This window comes from Mytilus edulis, chromosome 2 (genome assembly GCF_963676685.1).
Source record: "Mytilus edulis chromosome 2, xbMytEdul2.2, whole genome shotgun sequence".
In the NCBI taxonomy this organism is placed as follows: Eukaryota; Metazoa; Mollusca; class Bivalvia; order Mytilida; family Mytilidae; genus Mytilus; species Mytilus edulis.
In genome coordinates, this window is record NC_092345.1 from 16619251 (window position 1) to 16641367 (window position 22117).

Sequence of the window (22117 nt, forward strand, 5' to 3'; positions counted from 1 at the left end):
TTTAGGGACTGAATTTTCGGCTCTCCCTTGACACCATTTGCGAGTTTGGTCTTGAGGCAACGATGATAGTCCGTCGGAAGGGGACGATAAATGGCTGACCCGTGTTAAGAGAGAGCCATATCTCTTGCACGTTGTAGATTTCGAAAAAGAGTAAACTAATGCCGCTACAAGGCAGCACTCGCACTCGCAAAGTGGAAAGGGATTAATATAAGTTGCAAAACTTGTTTCCCAATCCACTATAAACAAATATACTACAAAGTTTCATGGATTTCTCTTGTGTGGTTTCAGATGAGTTGTGATCATATGCTGTTAAAGAAGTATATTTAGTGATAAACTCAAATGACATCAAATACTAAAAAAATCCTATTCTTTCTGTCGATATGTTGTTCTATAAAAAGATTGTCCTTATTATGTACAAAGTTTTATGACATTATGAAAGTTGTGTGGTTTTTAGAGAAGTTGATATGACCATCACAGGACTGACAGACTGACGGACATATAGATCAAAACATAATACCGTACGGAAAATTTTGCATACTAAACTACACGTTGTATACTTCCTTAGGGGTCGATAGACATGTTGATTGATTTGATCTTTAAGATGATGGAGAAGCAACACTCAAACAAATCTTCGAATTCAGTACTATATATTCAGAACAGGTTACTTTGAATTTTGTGAGAAATCAATATTTAGCAGAATCTCCATGAACAGCTAATCTAAAATGGTTCTCTGAAAAATAACAACTAGTAAAATGAAGCCTTAGAGCGGAAAAAATAAATTTAGATTTTAAAACGGAATTCTGCTAGAAATCATACATATAATCCCATAAGGGAATAAAATGTTGGCGTGTAACATCAATTGAAAAAGGGAAACGAGGAAATATACTGCGACATGAATAAATTTGTTCAATTTGTGCAATTGGTAATTGGAATGCTTCACAATAAAAATGTAAAATTTTTAAGAATATATTAAAATATTTAAGGCAGTCGTTCATACTTCTTTAATTCCACATGTTGATTAAAAAAAACTATAGTATAAAAAAAAGCTGTTAATAAAAAAAAAGAATCTAAAACAAAAAAATCCTCATTATCGAAATAAACTGTAATCAGCAGAACTATGATCATCCGAACAAAATTTTCAAATAAGTAATACGTCGTGTGTATCCTTATATGAACATTTATATATTTTCCTTACATTTAAGGCACAAAAACGATCCAAACTAAATTAATAAATGTCTCTTAACAACTAATACATCAGTTCATTATACATATTTATTTATATTTAACAGGGCAAGATGATACGTTTGAAGCTGTTAAAAATTATTTTCCTCATAGGAAATGCACAGATTATATCATCACATACGTTTAGCCTCTTTGGTCGCCAGGGGTTAGGTGGCCAATTGCAAGGAGGTGGCCCAATTCAGTCAAATAGCCCTTTTCCATTAGGTCAACTGAAAGAAGGACACGTCGTTGTAATCGGGACAGAGCAACCATTTCTCACAGGTAGCCAATCGTTATTAGGATCATTGTTAAGTGGAGTGGATATTACCAATCAGCCACCTGTAATATCACCAGTTTTACCTCTATTTAGGTAAGTCTTGCATGATAGTTGTCTAACCTGTAATTTAGCCGATTGACTCAATACCGATTGTAGCTTTTTGTGTGCTTTCAAATGCGGTTCATGAAAGCAAAGATGCTAACGAAGCAATTTATATTAGGTCCAGTGTCTAGTTGAGGTCCAAGTTGATCAAGTTATTTTTTTTATCCAGCATGACACAGTTTGATGCAAAATATCAATAATATTTGACTATGACAAACAAAAAGACCCTTATGTATTGCAAATGTGACATAAAGCCAGTGCATGGATGTTATGTATATTAAATCTGAAGACTGGTCTGCTCGATAGTGATTCGTAGTTGAATTATGTCTTATAGGCTAGCAAACAGAAAAACGGGAATCGAAAATTGAAATACCTTTGATTAAAACACTGAATTATCTCATTTTCATTCAAAATAGTAATGTCAAACGTAACATTTTGTCTGTAAAATATCAGAGTTCTGTGTTTTTCGTAGCATAGCGGTTTATTTTTTGTTCACGTTGTTCAAGAGTAGAAAATTCACTCAAACCACCTTTGAAAGATAGGAAATGATTTGAACGTTGCCTATTCTAATAAATTGATGAGAAAATCATTTAGTCGCAACATAATTTAAAAGAGTAAAAAACAGTTCAAAATTATTGTAAAACCATAGTTTTTAAGTTCAAACAAAACTGAAAACATCGAACATGAAAGACAAAGTTTTGATGCCATGTGTCAGTATTCAAGTGAAGAATTTATAATATTGGGATTTAAATTTAAAACAGTTGTAGAACTGCCAAACAAACATTAAAATATCCGTATGATGTGGACTTTATTTACAGTACCCCCTTTCATATGTCGGTTCATTTAGATATCTATACAGAATATTTCTAAAATAAAATAAAATCACAAAATACTGAACTCAGAGGAAAATTCAAAACGGAGAGTCCCTACTCAAATTGCAAATCAAAAGCTTAAACAAATCAAACAAATGGAAAACAACTGTCATATTCCTGACTTTGTACATGCATTTTTCTTATGTAGATAACGATGGATTTAATATATCTTGTTCCTAATAAAAACAGTATATTTGTAATAGAAGTTCATTGACATTAAATATGGTTTTTAAACACAGCATTTGATTTAGTTTCATCATGTTCATATTTTTTTTTAATTTAATTGATAAAATTGATATCGACAAAACTAATGGTACACCATAAATTTTACTGCCTCTGACACAAATTTCAAAAATTAATATCTGTAAATCGGTAAATATCTCGACAAAGAAATAAGAAATAAGAACAGTGTAACGACACAATACAGTGGTTAACAAGATTTAAATCAACTCATTATATATACCAGGAATTAAATTGTGTACGCCACACGCGCGTTTTGTCTACAATGAAATCAGTGACGTACAATTTAAAAGGTCAAATAAAGTACGAATTCGAAAGAGCCTAAGAGTTATTTTACGACTGAAGCAGGCACATAAGAGAAAGAACAATGAAATATAGAACAGTATAAGGTTGCACAACCTGAAACATTCTATGACCTTAAATGTCTAGATCAACAAAAATGAAGTTTAATTCAATTTTAATATTTTAGGAAAAAACCTTAATATATATATATAAGCCCCAAAGAGAGTTATTCCGCGATTTGTATGGTATCTGCGTAATATCGAATTCCTCAAATCAAGTTAGATCTGTTAGAATAATTGACGATTTACATGATTTATAATTGACGTATGCAACATCTATAAAGTCTCTTTCTTTCTAAAAGACAATAACTTATAATAATAGGATGAAATAAACTTTTATTTTGAGTAATCTTTGTTTCAGTGTTTTGTCTGGTGGCGATTCCGGTGGGGAAAGCGGTGGATATGGTGGATTTGGTGGATATCTCGAAGATGAATTTGGTTGGCGCAATCAACTTGGCGGTGGATATGGCGGTGGATTTGGTGGCTACGGTCGTGGATATGGCGGTGGATTTGGTGGCTACGGTCGTGGATATGGCGGTGGGTACAGTGGACTTGGCGGTAGATATGGTGGGTACGCTGGATATGGCGGTGGATATGGTGTTGGATATGGTGGCTTTGGTCGTGGATATGGCGGTGGATATGGCCGTGGGTACCGTGGGTATGGCGGTGGATACGATGGATATGGCGGTGGGTACAGTGGACTTGGCGGTGGATATGGCGGTGGGTACGGTGGGTACGGTCGATATGGCGGTCGGTACGGTGGGTACGGTGGATATGGCGGTGGATATGGTGGCGAGTACGGTGGATATGGCGGTGGGTACAGTAGATTTGGCGGTGGATATGGTGGGTACGGTGGATATGGCGTTTATGGTACATATCGTGGATTTGATGATGGAAAAGGGCGGTAAATATGGTGGATACCGTAGATATAGTGGAAATCGCGGTGGATATAGTGGATATGGTGGATATGGTAGTAAAAATGGTGGATATGGCGGTCATAATAACAATAGTACCGATAATAATAATGGATAGAAATATCTGTGTCTCCATATATTCTTTATTGTTAAAATTTTGAAATATATTTTGAGCAATTAATGCATTGAAACGGCTAGTTACATGTAGAATCATTCTTTAAGAACAATATATTACATCTATAATTAAATTAATTGTGATAAAAACTTATTATTATAGCACATTTGCCTCTTTATAATAAAAACATAATATTGTGAAGTTTTGATTATTCGTTAGATAATCATTTGGGTAAAGGTGAATCGTTTTCATTGGGCTTGTTTGCAAACTTAAGGAAATCAAATACCAACATGGGTACATTTGTTTGCTCGACCATAAAAAATTAAATAAACCCATAGTTTGACAAACTATCTTGAAGTGATAAAAGGACGATACTAAAACTATTGATGATAAAACATACATTGAAAATATATACAACTTGCTGGAGAAAATTTGTCGGTCAAAATAATTAGATACATACTGAAACGTCGCATATTTAAATTTGAATATTTTGTCAAAATAAATTGGAATATTTTGTCCAAATCAGGATTTTAACCTTGTTCCTGAGTATGTATTGAAATTGTGGTTGAAGGATGCATAGCAAGAGATGTAAAAGATTTAAACGTTTGTAAATAATATTGCTGCCTTAATCTACAATTAGAAAGAAGTTGATAGCTACGACATGTGCACTAAGTATATTTGGTTTATTTTACCGAGCTATTTAACCCTTCTCATGTTTGTGTGAGTAAATTGAGACCACCCCTAGTTTTTGGCGGGGTTCGTATTGCTTAGTTGATAGTTTTCGATGGTGTGTCCTGTGTACTACTATTTGTCTGTTTGTCTTTTTCTTTTTAGCCATGACTTTGTCAGTTTGTTTTCGATCTATGAGTTTGAATGTTCCTTTGGTATCTTTCGTCTCTCTTTTGCGAGCGATATGCATAATTTCACGGAAAAACAGTATGTCATGAACCTCTTCAGTAAATGTCAGTAAATGTAAGTTGTTTCGTTTGATTTGGTTGTTTAAACTGTCCTGCTATCATTTGTATATACTTCTCTGGTAAAAACGTTATTGTTACATATATGATTTAATGAAAGAATACGAAAGGTCAGTCGACATAAAGTTTAACACAAGAAGGCTTAGTAAAAGTTAAATAACTGCTATACTTTCTCGTTTGTTTCATATGCAAACCTTTTTAGCAAGTTACACCATCAATTTACAAATGACATGTCACCATTTGTGCATGTTTACCGTGTTTTTTCCTTCAATTCTTTGAAAAATCAAAGATCTGCATTTCGTCAAGTTGAAAAACCTCATAATAGGTAGAATAAATTAAATAGAATTTAAAGAGTAACCATAAATCAACATTGAACTCGATCAAACTAGAACTGTGTATACCTCCTGTCACAAACAACTCTGAGACTAAGACGTGTCAGACTATACTATGTCCAATACCTTTATAAGATAACTCTAGAAGTTTACCAAACTCTAAAATATAATATGTTATTATATTATGTACAGTAACACATTTAAGAATAATCAGCAAACTATTAAAGGAATGGCTGTAATATCGTGTTTTACTATGACACAAAAACATCAACAATGTGGTACACACAGCACACAGAATAATCGCGTAACGAGTTACTTAAAACTGTTCACCATGTTACTTAATTATTGTGTTAAAAGAAATTAAAACAACAAGAGCATACAATTGATGCCCTGATGGCGGCAGTAATGTTTTGCTTATGTTCCTGAATAAATAGCACACTTATATTTAACCGTTTATGTATTCGACTTGGACTTAAAATAAAAAACCTAAATTCAAAAAAACTACAACTTATTAAATAAACGTTTGCTTTTTGTTCTATGGAAATCATTTCAGGCATTTTAGGACGAGAATAAATTAACAATTTAATAAGTTTGGGTGGTTTTACAAAGTTCATATATCAACAAGGTTTAAAAGAAGAAATTTGTAATTGCTCCTCCTCTTTTCCCAAAAAAAAATTGATACACCTGAAATATATTTATACGTGCACGGATTGAACTACGTCCATGCTGCAGCATTGAGCTTTCAAAAAGGACTGCACATACTGTCTTGCATTTCTTAACCCTTAAAATATTAGGGAGATGAAAAGTTCATGAGATCTAAATTTGCTTGTACACACACACCATAGCAACGGACGATGTCGCTAATCACATCTTGGTGAATTTAACAATGTGTATTGAAATGTGTGTTTACAGTTGAATCCGTGTGTGCGCACGGCAAGTGATATTACATGAGTTTTGAATATCCGTAAATGTAACACAAATATAACAGTGTTTGTACTTGTTTGAGTGAAACCGATTGCCAGAAATGAATAAAAATTATTAATTCAAGCATGAATTCATAACTGCGATGCCATATATAACCATTTTCTATTAGAACAATAAACTATTGATAACATATATTTCTTCCCAAGTCAGATTTTATCAAAATGAAAAACAAATTTATTCGTATTCTGCAGTTCGTTTGTTTCAAACTAAACTATATTTCGTAGTACATGTATAAAATCTGTCTAAACAGGATTTCCATAACTTTTGAAAGAACAACTCAATCAATGGTTTAATGAGTGTACCAATGCAAAGTGGAGCATAAAGTCTTTGTTGCAACGTATATTTTTCAAATAATTCTTGTCATATTCATTTACTTGTCTTGAAGCTCTGTAACTAAACAAAAGTAAAAGATACATGTAACTCGGCCAAAACAAATTAAAAAGGAACAGACATCAAAGGCAATCAAAATGTGTTACCTGATGACAGATTTGTTTTAACATTTCTGTTTATCATATATAGGGAAGTATTACTAACGGAGCACTTTATCTAAGGCCGTCAATGTCTTCGTAAACCCAATTTAAAATTTCTGGCCATGTTGTAACAGAGATAAAAAAAATTAATTGGCTTATTCTAATACATTTTTAATTCTGCACTGTTGATAGTTGCTTACTCAGTTATTGTCTTTCTGTAGTTTTTCTCTTTGTTGCAATCATAACGTTGGCGTTTTTAGTCGACTTATGGATTTTTACTGCTTCTTTAGTATCTTGTCCACCTATTGTATGCTTTACTTTATGATGTATATATATTAAATTGCACTTAGATGACGAGAACAACTTTGTTGTAGACCTTACATGGTTAATAAATTGTATCTGAAGTACATATATAAGTCTTTCCTGGAAAACTTACATCACAAAAAATTCCCTTGATTAATTGAGCACGTGAGTGCGTTGAAGACACAAGGACGATAACTGTTTGCACTAAGAGGTACCTAAATGCACCTATCGTGACAGAGACATCATTTGTATGTTGTCTACAAATCTTACATGTTTTAAATTATAGAAAAAAAAACACATTTGAAATGTTTGTTCTTATTTTAAACTCTGTATGCTATATGTTGGTACAATTTCGTTGGGAATAAATTATGAAAAAACCACCCCAAAAACATGCATCTCAGGATGAAACAACGTCTGTCTGTTCACTAGATATATTTTTCTGTTGTGTACCAATCTGATGAGTTGTGTCACTTTCAACTGATTTTTATGCCCTACCCATGTGTATTATGGTCTGTTCGTCTGTCCTGCTTCAGGTTAAAGTTTTTGTTCAACGTAGTGTTTGATTAAGTGAAGGTTTAATCAACTTAAAATTTAGTACGCATTTTTTTATGATAAGATCTTTCTAAATCTAATTAGAGTTTTGACCAACATTTCCAGGGCCACTCAATTTAGAAAATAATAGAACGAGTAGGGCATTCGTTTACTATGGATCCTTTTTTGTTATAGATTATTGTTGTGCTGTAACACCACTGTGCCAGGTTAGGGAGGATTGATCACTCGCAAACATGTTTAACCCCGCCAAATTATTTATGTGCCTGTCGAAAGACGAGAGTCTGTAGTTCAGTTGTTGTGGTTGGTTCATGTATGTCTGCTTTGCTTTTTCTTAAATTGTGTTATTTTAAATTTGACCGTTAGTTTTCTCAGATCTATTGTTTTATATTTTTCCTATTTGTATCTTTCATAGTAGACTCTACAGTTTATCATTGTTGAAGGGAAAAAGGTTGATTATAATTGCTTCAATCCACGTCATTTGACCCTTAATTGGAAGTGTCTTATCGGAAAAGTCTCATTTTAAGAACGTTTCATACAATATAATGCCTTTATTCTGGTTACGATGACCGGTTTCTGATGAATGATTTGTTATTATATGTTTTAAAATCAATATTAAAAGTCTCTTTTGATTGAAACTATTTTGTTAAACTTATTACCATTATTATTCAATAAAACGTTTTATTTTGGCACAAATGAAATAACAATTGGCACTAAAGCAAAGCATCGACTCAATCCATATAACAAATTCTGATAGGTAAGCTTGCTTCCGTTTAAAAACTGAGGACAAAATCACGAAATTGTTTGTCACATGCTATAGTTGTAGCGTATTGTTACAATACAGATTTGAATTTGAATTTAAATTGACACATGTTTTATAAATATACTGCCGTAATTTTTTTTATATTTGACATGATTAGAAACTTAAACGTAATCAACTTTTCTTTAATTTTTGTATTATGACTAAGATATTCAATTACTATGCAACCCTAGATCCTATTTTAATATAAAAAAAAAAGAAAACTAAAGTTTCCCACAAAAATTCCGCTTTGCAATTCGTGCGTTTCCGTTATTAATTAATCTGACATCTTTTGTACAAGTCCTTTTAAGGTTACATAATTAAGGTTGTAGTCCTGGTGTAGTGACGTAGTGATAGACAATTATTGTGACAGAATGATCTAACGTCTCCACAAAATCTATACATTGGAAAAGGTTTAATGTCGCTTATCATTAGTGTATTGGAGCACACATTTGTCTATATTTCAGAGAACCCAGCTCATTCCCTTTGTTTCCTGTTTCTTCTATATAGTGTTAGTGCTGTCAAAAAGAGATAGATGATACAAATAGGAGAATCAAAATTCGTACATCGACCGAATGATGACAAGAAAAAAAGGATTAAAATTTTGTATTTACGCCAGACACGCGTTTCGTCTACAAAAAAAACTTATTAGTGCTGCTCGAAACCCAAAAAGTTTAAAAGGCCAAATAAAGTAAATAAAAGGAAATTCATGGAATATCGTATTAACTGGAGAAAATATAATCTAAATGCAAGTGGTGCTGGCATGTTGCTACACAGAACTTTAAAGTTGGAAATTAAAACCATTTTGTTTGTTGTTGTTTTACATCGAAGCTCATTGTCAATTTCTAAGTTTATTCCATTTTTTGTGTAAACAATTTAGCTTTTACATCTAATAACAAAGGGAAGCAGACGCTTTTAATTTCTACCGTTACCAAATTTGCACGGTTATCTGGTTATTTTTCACATAAGATATAAATACAACCTTTCTGAAACACAATTTGCCTTTCTGACGCACTTATCTTTCATATCGATGATTTTGGGTCAAAAATTGGTCTCTTGGTCCTATTAAAATATCATTTTCCTCAAAAACTTGAAGGTAGACAGATATAAATAGATAGAAACTTGAGAGTTAATTAAGATTTGGACTTATAATGCGTAACCCAAAACACTTACATAATTTCAGAGGCATTACTTAAACAAAATTTCAGATACTTATACAAGTAATTTTCGTTTTTTTTAAATTAGAAAATTACTCATAAGAGCTATTTTAAATTTCAATTGAAGCATGGACGAAATATAATTTAAAAAATTTCTACATCGTTGTTTTATAACATAAAAAGCAGAATATTTAGATTTTAGAGGAGTATAGTATTAAAGGATTACTTTAAAAATAGTAACAAAAATAGTAATTGAATAAGTTATTTATACAATTTTGAAAGAATAAAAACACATTTGGCTTCTAACTTTTTGCTATGTTTATACTTTTACGGTATGAGGCGTACAAGAAGCCATCAATCGCTCGGTGTTTACATTAATTCCGTCAAAAGATGCATGAGGTCACTTCTTTGAGATGCCAAAGAAATATCATGTCACAAAATATTTTTCATCGAAATATCGACTAGAGTTGAACATATTGAATGATTTGTTTTTTTTAATCAAAATGTAAAGCTCTGCTGATGTTCATCGGTAGTTTTACTATTGTAGATATCAGTTTACCTCTTTCCACAACTCATCATCAGGTAATGCAATAAAAGAATTTTATCTGAACAAGGGTTAATAGATAAAAGATTTGTATGATCAAACACAGGCAATTTTCATATTCAAACCTATAAACTAGCAAAACTCTTTAAACCAATACTGAAAAATTACTCATTTGTAACAGAATCCCGCCAATACCCACCGATGATTAGCTCAATTAATTCGATTATAAGTCACAAAAAACGACGATTGTTTTTAATGATAAGTGGAACAAATTAACTGTCATCAGTTATGCTGCATTTCAAATTGATTACCTTATTATGGTGGGGTCTGTAAAAACTCATCCAAGTTGATATACCTGGCTTAATTCCGACAACATAAGACTTATAAGCGGCGATTCACAGCATGCATAATTTATGCTTTATTTGAGATTATGTTTATTTGGATGTTATTTAAGACAAAAAAATAACTTTAATATGGTACAAATATTTCATCGAATTCAAGTATTAACATGATGTTTCCTTAATTCCCCCTCTCTCTCGTGTGTGATGCTACGTGGCTGGGTTATGATGTTTCTTTTTTTTAATAAATGATTAACATGTCAGTATTTCTTGAAATATTACTCGAGACAACAAAGTCATGCATTGCACTCCTCTCTGTAGTAACTGTTTTTGAGATATTTTTTGTCTTGGAAACGCAATTGATGTTCCCGGTGATCCAAATTGTTATTTTAAATGATTAAATTTTAGTATGGGAGCACAAAATTCAAAGGTTCAGATTAAATTGTAGCTCCAAAAAACTACAAAATAAATTATCTCCCAAAAGGGAAAATATTATTCAATGTTAAAACCCTGACCACACACACACCTGAAATATATATATACAAAAAGACAGCAAAGTGAACAATTCCTATGATTCCTAGGAGGGGTTATGCGGAATTACTATATACCAATAATGGGACAGACGGACGGACAGGGGTAAAACAATATCCCCCCAATTTTGAGTTGCAGGGGCATAATAAAACATCGAGGATATTATATATACTGCTATTCATTGAGAACAAGCATGCTTAAATTTTACTTAATAAGACACGTTCCTTTCGTAAACATTTTGCACCTCACGTAGTTTAGCCTTTGCTAATCATCGCTGGTATTTCATTTTTACTAGAGTATTGCATTCTTTTAAATACTTTCTTTTATGTAAAATCCTATTATTTGAAGGTTAAGACAACAAAGACTTTAAATTTTTTTTATTAAAGCCCCATCTGCTGCGATATGAAACAAAGATTTACATTTCAATGAGTTAAAGAATGTCCGGAATTTCTATTTGTTCTTTTTTGTAAACGCATACAAGTAACTAAGGCAAATTTTGCTGGATAATTTCTTTTCCACATGGAATTAATTTCGTTTAAGCCGCACTTAAAAGAACAAAGACATTTTTTTAATAAAAACTATGATTTTATGGAGAGTGAACTATTTGCATTATAAACGCATTTCGATAATTAAGTTGGAGGTGAATGCACAGGAGACTATGTATATATATATAGTATTTTCCTCATCAGAAACAATACCAACAACACAGTGAGTACCAGTGCTAACATCTCAACATATATTCAGCATATCACGTACAAAAGGTAAGCAAAATTAAAAATCGGGATACTAAAACTATTTTATACAAGTTGACTTATTAGATTCCATTAGGTTTCAGTGTTTTCCGTAAACTTTATTGTATATAATACAGTGATTGCTATGTAACATGCTCTTTGTGAGCTGCGTTTGTGGTAAACTGTTTAATGCATATGAGAAATATTATTTGTTTGTTTGATCCATTACGGCTCTATCACGATATCCAGTTTTTATCTGGAAACCACAATTCCCTGAGAGAACAACCGATCATCGGTGGGATTACTTTAAGCATGAAATTAATGACGGAAAAGAAACCCTTAATCACTTTTGTTAACAAATTTATCCCCAAACTAACGGAACATGATTAATCAATCATAGAACTTTTGTGAGCGCTCTCACAATTCCATCAACCCACATTGTAAAACAAAAGCCTACCAGATTCCTAAGCCCAAAGTCTCATAGCTCTTCCATGAGTCAACAGAGTTTTTTTAAGCCGATATGCACAATTACATATTGTGTGCTAAGTATCTGCTAAGTTTCATGGAGTCATGTTTAGTGGTATCAATGTTTTGGCAATGACAAACTGTTGCAGTAGATTATTAAGGCTAAAATTCCAAGGAACACAACTCCTATTAGAAAACATAAGACATAGTTTTGCGGTCGATATATGCACAACTATGTAGCAGTTCTTATTATCTACAAAGTTTCGTGAATGTCTCTTGTGAGGTTTCAGAGGAGTTGGGATGATAAGCTGTTAAAGTAGTATATTTAGTCATAAACTCAAAGGACAACAAAAACTAGAAAAATAACTGAAATCATATTCTTTCTGTCGATATGTTATTCTATAAAAAAGATTGTCCTTATTTTCAAAGTTTTATAACATTATGAAAGTTGTGTGGTGTTTAGAGAAGTTGACATAACCATCCATCATAGGACTGACAGACTGACGGGCATATATATACGGATAAAAAAATTATACCATACGGAACTTTTTGTATAATAAACTACACGTTGCATACTTCCTAAGTAGTAGTTTGAACTTGAAGACGACAGAGAAGCAACACACAAAGAGATTTTCTCATTCAGTACTATATATTCAGAACAGATTACTGAATTTTGAGAGAAATCAATATCAAGCAGAATCTCCACAAAACAGCTTATCAAAAATGGTTCTCGGAAAAAGTACAAATTGTAAAATGGAGCCTTAGAGGGAAAAGGATGAATTTGAATTTCAAAATGGTATTCTGCCAGAAATCATACATAATCCCATAAGGGAAATGAATGTGTGCGTGTAACATCGATTTAAAAAAGAAAAATGAGGAAATGTACTGCGACATGAACACATTTGTTCAATTTGTGCAATTGGTATTCGGAATGCTTAAAATATATAAAAATATATATTCCTCAATTCCGCATGTTGGTCAAAAACTATAGTGTAAAAGAACTGTTAATATAAAAAAGAATCTGAAACAAACAAAAAATCACCATTACCGAAATTAACTGTAATCAGAAGAACTATGATCATCCGAACAAAATTTAGAAATAAGTCACATTTACCCAAATTTTTCAACCAACTATTCAGAGGAGTTTATACGTCGTGTGTACCCTCATATGAAGATGTATATCTTTTCCTTACATTTAAATCACAAAAACGATCTAAAAACAGTTCATAAATATCTCCTAACAACTGATACATCAGTTCATTTTTCATATTTATTGTTATTTTACAGGGCAAGATGATACGTTTGAAGCTGTTAAACATTTTTTTCCTCGTAGGAAATGCACAGATTATATCATCACAAAGGTTTAGACTCTTTGTCCCCCCGGGGTTACGTGGCCAATTGCAAGGAGGTGGCCCAATTCAGTCAAATGGCATTTTTCCATTAGGTCAACTGAAAGAAGGACACGTCGTTGGAATCGGGACAGAGCAACCATTAAGCCAATCGTTATTAGGATCATTGTTAAGTGGAGAGGAGATTACCAATCAGCCACCTGTAATATCACCAGTTTTACCTCCATTAAGGTTAGTCTTGCATGATAGTTGTCTAACCTGTTATTTTGCCGATTGACTCAATACCGATTGTAGCATTTTGTGTGCTTTCAAATGCGGTTCATGAAAGCAAAGATGTTAACTATGCAATTTATATTAGGTCCAGTGTCTAGTTTAGGTCCAAGTTGATCAAGTTTTTTTTTGTTATCTAGCATGACACAGTTTGATGCAAAATATTAATAATATTTGACTATGACAAACAAAAAGACCCTTGTGTATTGCAAATGTGAAATAAAGCCAGTGCATGGATGTTACGTACGATGTTGGTACGATTTTCCTTTTGCAATATATTATCATAATATTAAATCTGAAGACTGGTCTACTCGATAGTGATTCGTAGTCTTATAGGCTAGAAAACAGAAAAACGGGAATCGAAAATTAAAATACCTTTGATTAAAACGCTGAATTATCTCATTTTCATTCAAAATAGTAATGTCCAACGTAACATTTTGTCTGTAAAATATCAGAGTTCTGTGTTTTTCGTAGCATAGCGGTTTATTTTTTGTTCACGTTGTTCGAGAGTAGAAAATTCACTCAAACCACCTTTGAAAGATAGGAAATGATTTGAACGTTGCCTATTCTAATAAATTGATGAGAAAATCATTTAGTCACAACATAATTTAAAAAGGAATTAAAAGCAGTTCAAAATTATTTTGAAACCATAGTTTCAAACAGTTTTAGGTTCAAACAAAACTGAAAACATCGAACTTGAAAGACAAAGTTTTGATGCCATGTGTCAGTATTTAAGTGAAGAATTTATAATATTGTGGTTTAAATTTAAAACAGTTGTAGAACTGCCAAACAAACATTAAAATATCCGCATGATGTGGACTTTATTTACAGTACCCCTTTCATAAGTATGTCGGTTCATTTAGATATCTATACAGAATATTTCTAAAAATAAAATAAAATCACAAAAATACTGAACTCAGAGGAAAATTCAAAACGGAGAATCCCTACTCAAACGGCAAATCAAAAGCTTAAACAAATCAAACAAACGGAAAACAACTGTTATATTCCTGACTTCGTACATGCATTTTTTTAAGTAGATAACGATGGATTGAATATATCTTGTTCCTAATAAAACAGTATGTTTGTAGTAGAAGTTCGTTGACATTAACTTTAGTTTTTAAGCACAGCATTGGATTTAGTTTCATCATGTTCATATTTTCTTTATTTAATCTATAAAATTGATATCGACAAAACTATTGGTACACCATAAATTTTACTGCATCTGACACAAATTTCAAAAATTAATATCTGTAAATCGGTAAATATCTCGACAAAGAAATAAGAAATAAGAACAGTGTAACGACACAATACAGTGGTTAACAAGATTTAAATCAACTCATTATATATACCAGGAATTAATTGTGTACGCCACATGCGCGTTTTGTCTACAATGAAATCAGTGACGTTCAAATAAAAGGTCAAATAAAGTACGAATTCGAAAGAGCCTAAGAGTTATTTAACGACTGAAGCAGGCACATAAGAGAAAGAACAATGAAATAGAGAACAGTATAAGACTGCACAATCTGACACATTCTATGACTTTAAATGTCTAGATCAACAAAAATGAAGTTTAGTTCAATTTTAATATTTTAGGAAAAATCCCTTAAAATATACATATATATAAGCCCCAAAGAGAGTCATTCCGCGATTTGTATGATATCTGCAGAATATCGAATTCAACAAATCTCGTTAGATCTGTTAGAATAATTGACGATTTTCATCATTTATAATTGACGGATGCAACATCTATAAAGTCTCTTTCTTTCTAAAAGACAATAATTCATAATAATATGATGAAATAAACATTTATTTTGAGTAATCTTTGTTTCAGTGTTTTGTCTAGTGGTGATTCGGGTGGAGAAAGCGGTGGATATGGTGGATATGGCGATAATATTGGTGGATATGGTGGATATGGTGGTGGAAACGGTGGATATGGTGGATATCCCGAGGGATATAATAGGTTTGTTGGATACGGTGGACATGGTGGATATGGCGGTGGATATGGTGGTGGATATGGCGGTGGATATGGCGATGGATTTGTAGGGTACGGTGGACTTGGCGGTGGATATGGTAGGTTAGGTGGATATGGCGGTGGATATGGTGGCTTCGGTCGTGGATATGGCGATGGATTTAGTGCGTACGGTGGACTTGGCGGTGGATATGGTGGGTTAGGTGGATATGGCGGTGGATATGGTAGGTTAGGTGGATATGGCGGTGGATATGGTGGCTTCGGTCGTGGATATGGCGATGGATTTAGTGCGTACGGTGGACTTGGCGGTGGATATGGTGGGTTAGGTGGATATGGCGGTGGATATGGTGGCTTCGGTCGTGGATATGGCGGTGGATTTGGTGAGTACGGTGGACTTGGCGGTGGATATGGTGGGTTAGGTGGATATGGCGGTGGATTTGGTGGGTACGGTGGACTTGGCGGTGGATATGGTGGGTTAGGTGGATATGGCGGTGGATATGGTGGTTTCGGTCGTGGATATGGCGGTGGATTTGGTGGGTACGGTGGACTTGGCGGTGGATATGGTGGGTACGGTGGATATGGCGGTGGATATGGTGGCTTCGGTCGTGGATATGGCGGTGGATTTGGTGGGTACGGTGGACTTGGCGGTGGATATGGTGGGTACGGTGGATATGGTGGCTACGGTCGTGGATATGGCGGTGGATATGATGGGTACCATGGGTATGGCGATGGAAACGATGGATATGGCGGTAGCTACAGTGGAGTTGGCGGTGGATATGGCGGTGGGTACGGTGGATATCGCGGTGGATATGGTGGTGGGTATGGTGGATATGGCGGTGGGTACAGTGGACTTGGCGGTGGATATGGCGTTTATCGTAGATATCGTGGAAATCGCGGTGGATATGGTGGATATCATGGATATGGTAGTAAAAATGGTGGATATGGCGGTCATTATAACAATAGTACAGATAATAATAATGGATAAAAATATCTGTGTCTTCATATATTCTTTATTTTAGTCAAAATGAAGAAATTAAAATTTTGAAATATATTTTGAACAATAAATTCATTGAAACGGCTAGTTAAAAGTAGAATCATTCTTTAAGAACAATATATTACATCTATAATTATATTTATTGTTATTAAAACTAAAAATTTATTATTATAGCACGGTTGCCTCTTTATAATAAAAACATAATATTGTGGAGTTTTGATTATTCATTAGATAATCAATTGGGTAAAGGTGAATCGTTTTCTTTGGGCTTGTTTACAAACTTTAGGAAATCAACATGAATACATTTGTTTGCTCGACCAAAAAAAATTAAATAAACCCATAGTTTGGCAAAATATTTTGAAGTGATAAAAGGACGATACTAATATTATTGCTGATAACACATACATTGTAGATATATACAATTTGCTGGAGAAACTTTGACGGTCAAAATAATAATAATGTTTTTGTAGTCAGAAATCATTAGATACATGCTGAAACGTCGCATATTTAAATTTGAATATTTTGTTCAAATCATGATTTTAACCTTGCTACTGAGTAGATATTGAAATGGTGGTCGAAGGATGCATAGCAAGAGATGTAAAAGATTTAAACGTTTGTAAAAAATATTGTTGCCTTAATCTACAATAAGAAAGAAGTTGATAGCTACGACATGTGCACTATTATATTTGGTTTATTTTACCGAGCTATTTAACCCTTATCATGTTTGTGTGAGTAAATTGAGACAACCCCTAGTTTTTGGCGGAGTTCGTGTTTCTTAGTTGATAGTTTTCGATGGTGTGTCCTGTGTACTATTATTTGTCTGTTTGTCTTTTTTATTTTTAGCCATGGCTTTGTCAGTTTGTTTTCGATCTATGAGTTTGAATGTCCCTTTGGTATCTTTCGTCTCTCTTTTGCGAGCGATATACATAATTTCACGGGAAAACAGTATGCCATGAACCTCTTCAGTAAATGTCAGTAAATGTCAGTGTTTCGTTTGATTTGGTTGTTTAAACTGTCCTGCTATCATTTGTATATACTTCTGTGGTAAAAACGTTATTGTTACATATATAATTTAATGAAAGAATACGAAAGGTCAGTCGACATAACGTTTAACACAAGAAGGCTTAGTAAAAGTTAAAAAACTGCTATACTTTTTCGTTTGTTTCCTATGCAAACCTTTTTAGCAAGTCACTCCATCAATTTACAAATGGCATGTCACCATTTGTGCATGTTTACCGTGTTTTTTCCTTCAATTCTTTGAAAAATCAAAGATCTGCATTTTGTCAAGTTGAAAATCCTCATAATAGGTAGAATAAATTAAATAGAACTTAAAGGGTAACCATAAATAAACATTGAACTCGATCAAACTAGAACTGTGTATACCTCCTGTCACAAACAACTCTGAGACTGAGACGTGTCAGACCATACTATGTCCAATACCTTTATAAGATAACTCTAGAAGTTTACCAAACTCTAAAATGTAATATGTTATTATATTATGTACAGTAATACATTTAAGAATAATCAGCAAACTATTGAAGGAATAGCTGTAATATCGTGTTTTACTATGACACAAAAACATCAACAATGTGGTACACACAGCACATAGAATAACCGCGTAACGAGTTACTTAAAACTGTTCACCAGATATTTGATTTTTTTCTTAGAAAAGACAGAAAAAACATTCCCTGACAATTTAATTATAAATTTCATATTGAAGGCGTACATCATGACTAAATGACATGTAGTCACCTTTAATTTTTTTCATAACATTTTCAAATCAACTCATATTTTCATCAAACTTTAATTTTGCAGCTATCTCAATTATTTATTTATCTAACAGAATTCCAGATTGTTTAGTTGTTTGGTGTATTGCTGTCAAATAATTTTTTTTTATAGATAGGTCAAATAAACTAGAATTTTCAGTGCTGAAATAAAAAAGTAAACTGCAGAAAATAACAATACACTAAATTAATTATAGTCTAGTGAAAAGTGGTATTGAATTATAATTGTTTGATAGATTGTTCTCTGTTTGATCCAGAACCGGAGCATATTATTTCTGCATGTTCAGGACGATAAACAATAAAGTGAACATGTATTTTCTTTTGAGTGAGTCGATCGGGATGGCGTTCCGAAATTTATACGTGCACTGGAAAATATAGGTATATAGGAAAGAAGTAAATGTTTAGCCTTACAACAGGTTCTGGATTGATATTAGTTTACGGGATCTTCATCCTCCTAATAATGGCTTTCTATACTAGTAATCATTCTAAAATTACTTGTATTAGGAGCTTTTGTAGTAACTTAATGTTTCGAAATCTGTTTATATATATGTTGAGATGTAGCATGATTTCAAAAACTGTCCACTAGAGAACAAACGACGATGATATAAACAACCAAAGGGCACTAATTCACCTTCAACGATGAATAAATAAAATGATAAAAGAAACAGTAGTAGGTATTCAGTATTGTATACAGTGACAGACTCGTCATGACACAAAACGAAATAATTTAAAAAGCAAAAAAATCAAATAACGATGCTTATTTAAGTAACCGCACAAACCCACGCACGTTAGATAAAGGTCTGATTGTATATGTACAGCATATAATTTGATATCTTAAGATTTTACCTGCAACGTAGAGTGGAAGTTCCAATATAATACAATGAAGAAATACTTCATGTCTTGATAATACTAAGGGAACAGTGATTAATATTTGAAAAAAAATAGAAATCAAAATAACAATTATTTAAGTTAAAATAATTTAGATCTTTCTTAACACAGCATCCACAGGGTAGCTCGCTTTTTAATTTCTTGTTTTTCAACCAGAATATTATTTTTGTAAATAGTAAGTCACTTGTAATGTTACGAAATTTTGCTTTTAATCGTTAACATGATGTTATTTCTTTCTTGCATTATGTTCCATTTTTTGTGTGTCTAAGATATCAATCTGAACTTCAACGTTCATACGACACTGGTCATATTTTGTGCATAGTGACTACCGTCTTTAATTTGGAACTGTTTAAGCTAGCGTTCAGTAAAGCATATATTTATATAATTATATTTGAATTTATAAGGTGAATGAATTTATTATTTCATATTGGCAGTTGGAAATATTCATTTACAAAAACGCGTTAAAACATCGCAGTAAATAAACAAATAAATCAAACTCTATAACAAGCAATTCTGATCTTCTTTTATAAATGAATATGTAAGTTGTTAATTTTTGTGTCATTTTGGTCTCTTGTGGACAGTTTTCGCATGGACAATCATACCACATCTTCTTTTTTATATGTAGTATGCATTTAAAAATATTAGGTGATTGAGTGCGGTCAATGTTTGGTATAAACCATTACTGCATTTTCCTAAAGGGTACAATGGTATAATAAAAGCAGTTACTCTTACCATACATAGTTCTATAGCCAGACGAACAAATATGTTACAAAACCAAATGTATCAAAATCTGTTATACCTTTGGGTACCAAATTAAAATAATGTTTTATATATTTGTACTCTATACTTAGGATTGTTGTCGAGGCTAAATATACGTAAAAAAACTTTTTAACGAAATAAAAAAAACAACCGCATTCAATCGAATACCACGATGTTGGCAGTGCAGTTTTGTTTTGTTTCTAAATAAAATACTTTTAATCTATCGGATCCATATTAAGTCGACAACACAGTATATTCGAAATACAAAATCCACTTCTTAATGATTAACGTTTGCTTTATGTTCAGCGAAAACGGTGTAGATAATTCAGGACGAGAACAATTTTCAGTAAAAGTTAATTCACAGTGTAGATACTATTCTGTACGCTATCCGGAAGTCGCAAATTCCGTTGCGAGAACTTCTTCGCCCACACTTTAAATTTGAAGGATATACTGAGATTTTCAAGTGCATCACCAAGGAAAATCAGTCGGTGAACCTAAAAGCAATCTTTTCACCCTCTTAGTGTACAAATTATCGTAATTAGCTAAATGAAGTATATTTCAAGTGGTGATAACAGTTTCAACCAGATCTTTGGAGCAAGAAATAAGAAAATTACACTTGTTTGAATTTCCTACTGTATGATCAGTCTCTCTTGTATATTTTGAAACTGTATGATCAGCCCTCATTTCACTGTATTCTAGTGGTGATTTCAAAGTTACTTACGATACATTACGAGGTGGCATTTTTCTAATTAACACAAATATTTCAATAAATTCACATCCTGATAACTTATGAAACATGTTTCAGCTTGATAGGGTGTACTCGACTTACTACATTAAATATGAGAATGTTTAAATGTTGCTAAAATAAGAGGAAGGTTTGTTGTATATATAAGTTTCAGAAAAGTCCTCCGTTATACTTAAAATTGTACAAACACACAGATTTAATTGTTATATAAAAATGCATGTATTTACCAACATTCGAGGCCGTACTGTAGCCTATAATTGATCACAGTTCCTTCACTTTGTTTTGGATGTAGAGCTGTCTCTTTGACACTCAATTGTATACCACTTTGTAAAGCGGGTGTTTATAGCGATAATGGAGTCCGTTTTTCCGTTCGTCCGTTGGACCGGTACAATATGTTTCGCCGGTTTTGTAAGCGCATCTCCTCATAAACTACTTAAAAGAGGGACGAAAGATACGAAAGGGACAGTCAAACTCATAAATCTAAAACAAACTGACAACGCCATGGCTAAAAATGAAAAAGATAAACAGAAAAACAATAGTACACATGACACAACATAGAAAACTAAAGAATAAACAACACGAACCCCACCAAAAACTAGGGGTGATCTCAGGTGCTCCGGAAGGGTAAGCAGATCCTGCTCCACATGTGGCACCCGTCGTGTTGCTTATGTGATTACAAATCCGGTAAATAGTCTAATTCGGTAGGTCACATTCATGAAAGGGAAGGGGATTGTAGTTACGACGTAAGGAACATATCCGATATCATTTGTGAAACGGTTATTCCATAACGGTCAACCAACTCGTGATGGCGTCCGTAAAATTTACGAAGGGATGATTTCAACTTCACCATTTGGAACTCTTGGTTTAATAGCTTCCTTGTGAGCAGTAACCCTCTATCAAGAAAATCATGATAGGAAATGCAAGCACGGGAATATCGTATCAATTGGGAGATATATACCCCGTATGCAGGTGCTGCTGGAATGTTGCTACTTAGAAATGGAAAGTTCACAATTGGAAAGCTGAAATCATCTCTTTTGTCGTAAAGTTTTGTTTTCAACCGACCCTCATTGTCAATTTCTAGATGTAAGTCAAGATATGAA

The 22117-nt window shown here is 33.1% G+C and overlaps 3 protein-coding genes across 3 annotated transcripts in view; 2 read left to right on the plus strand and 1 right to left on the minus strand.

Moving 5' to 3' along the window:
• Positions 1 to 22117, minus strand: part of LOC139511578 (uncharacterized) — a 166378-nt gene that overhangs the window by 63425 nt on the left and 80836 nt on the right. The window lies entirely within an intron of this gene.
• On the plus strand, positions 1296 to 3961 carry LOC139510743 (uncharacterized). The gene is made up of 2 exons (XM_071297269.1): positions 1296 to 1591; positions 3415 to 3961. The coding sequence occupies exons 1-2, from the start codon at positions 1296 to 1298 to the stop codon at positions 3959 to 3961; spliced, it is 843 nt and encodes a 280-aa protein (XP_071153370.1).
• On the plus strand, positions 3964 to 16832 carry LOC139510745 (uncharacterized). Its single transcript, XM_071297270.1, has 3 exons — positions 3964 to 4023; positions 13547 to 13839; positions 15710 to 16832. Exons 1-3 carry the CDS (start codon positions 3964 to 3966, stop codon positions 16830 to 16832), a joined length of 1476 nt encoding a protein of 491 aa, XP_071153371.1.

What these genes read in the sequence shown, in the direction of transcription:
- LOC139510743 (XM_071297269.1), top strand. Translation starts at nt 1,296, where the DNA reads ATGATACGTTTGAAGCTGTTAAAAATTATTTTCCTCATAGGAAATGCA. An exon ending in CCAGTTTTACCTCTATTTAG is followed by an intron (nt 1,592 to 3,414) that starts GTAAGTCTTGCA and finishes TCTTTGTTTCAG; the next exon opens with TGTTTTGTCTGGTGGCGATT.
- LOC139510745 (XM_071297270.1), top strand. Translation starts at nt 3,964, where the DNA reads ATGGTGGATACCGTAGATATAGTGGAAATCGCGGTGGATATAGTGGAT. An exon ending in TAGTGGATATGGTGGATATG is followed by an intron (nt 4,024 to 13,546) that starts GTAGTAAAAATG and finishes GTTATTTTACAG; the next exon opens with GGCAAGATGATACGTTTGAA. An exon ending in CCAGTTTTACCTCCATTAAG is followed by an intron (nt 13,840 to 15,709) that starts GTTAGTCTTGCA and finishes TCTTTGTTTCAG; the next exon opens with TGTTTTGTCTAGTGGTGATT.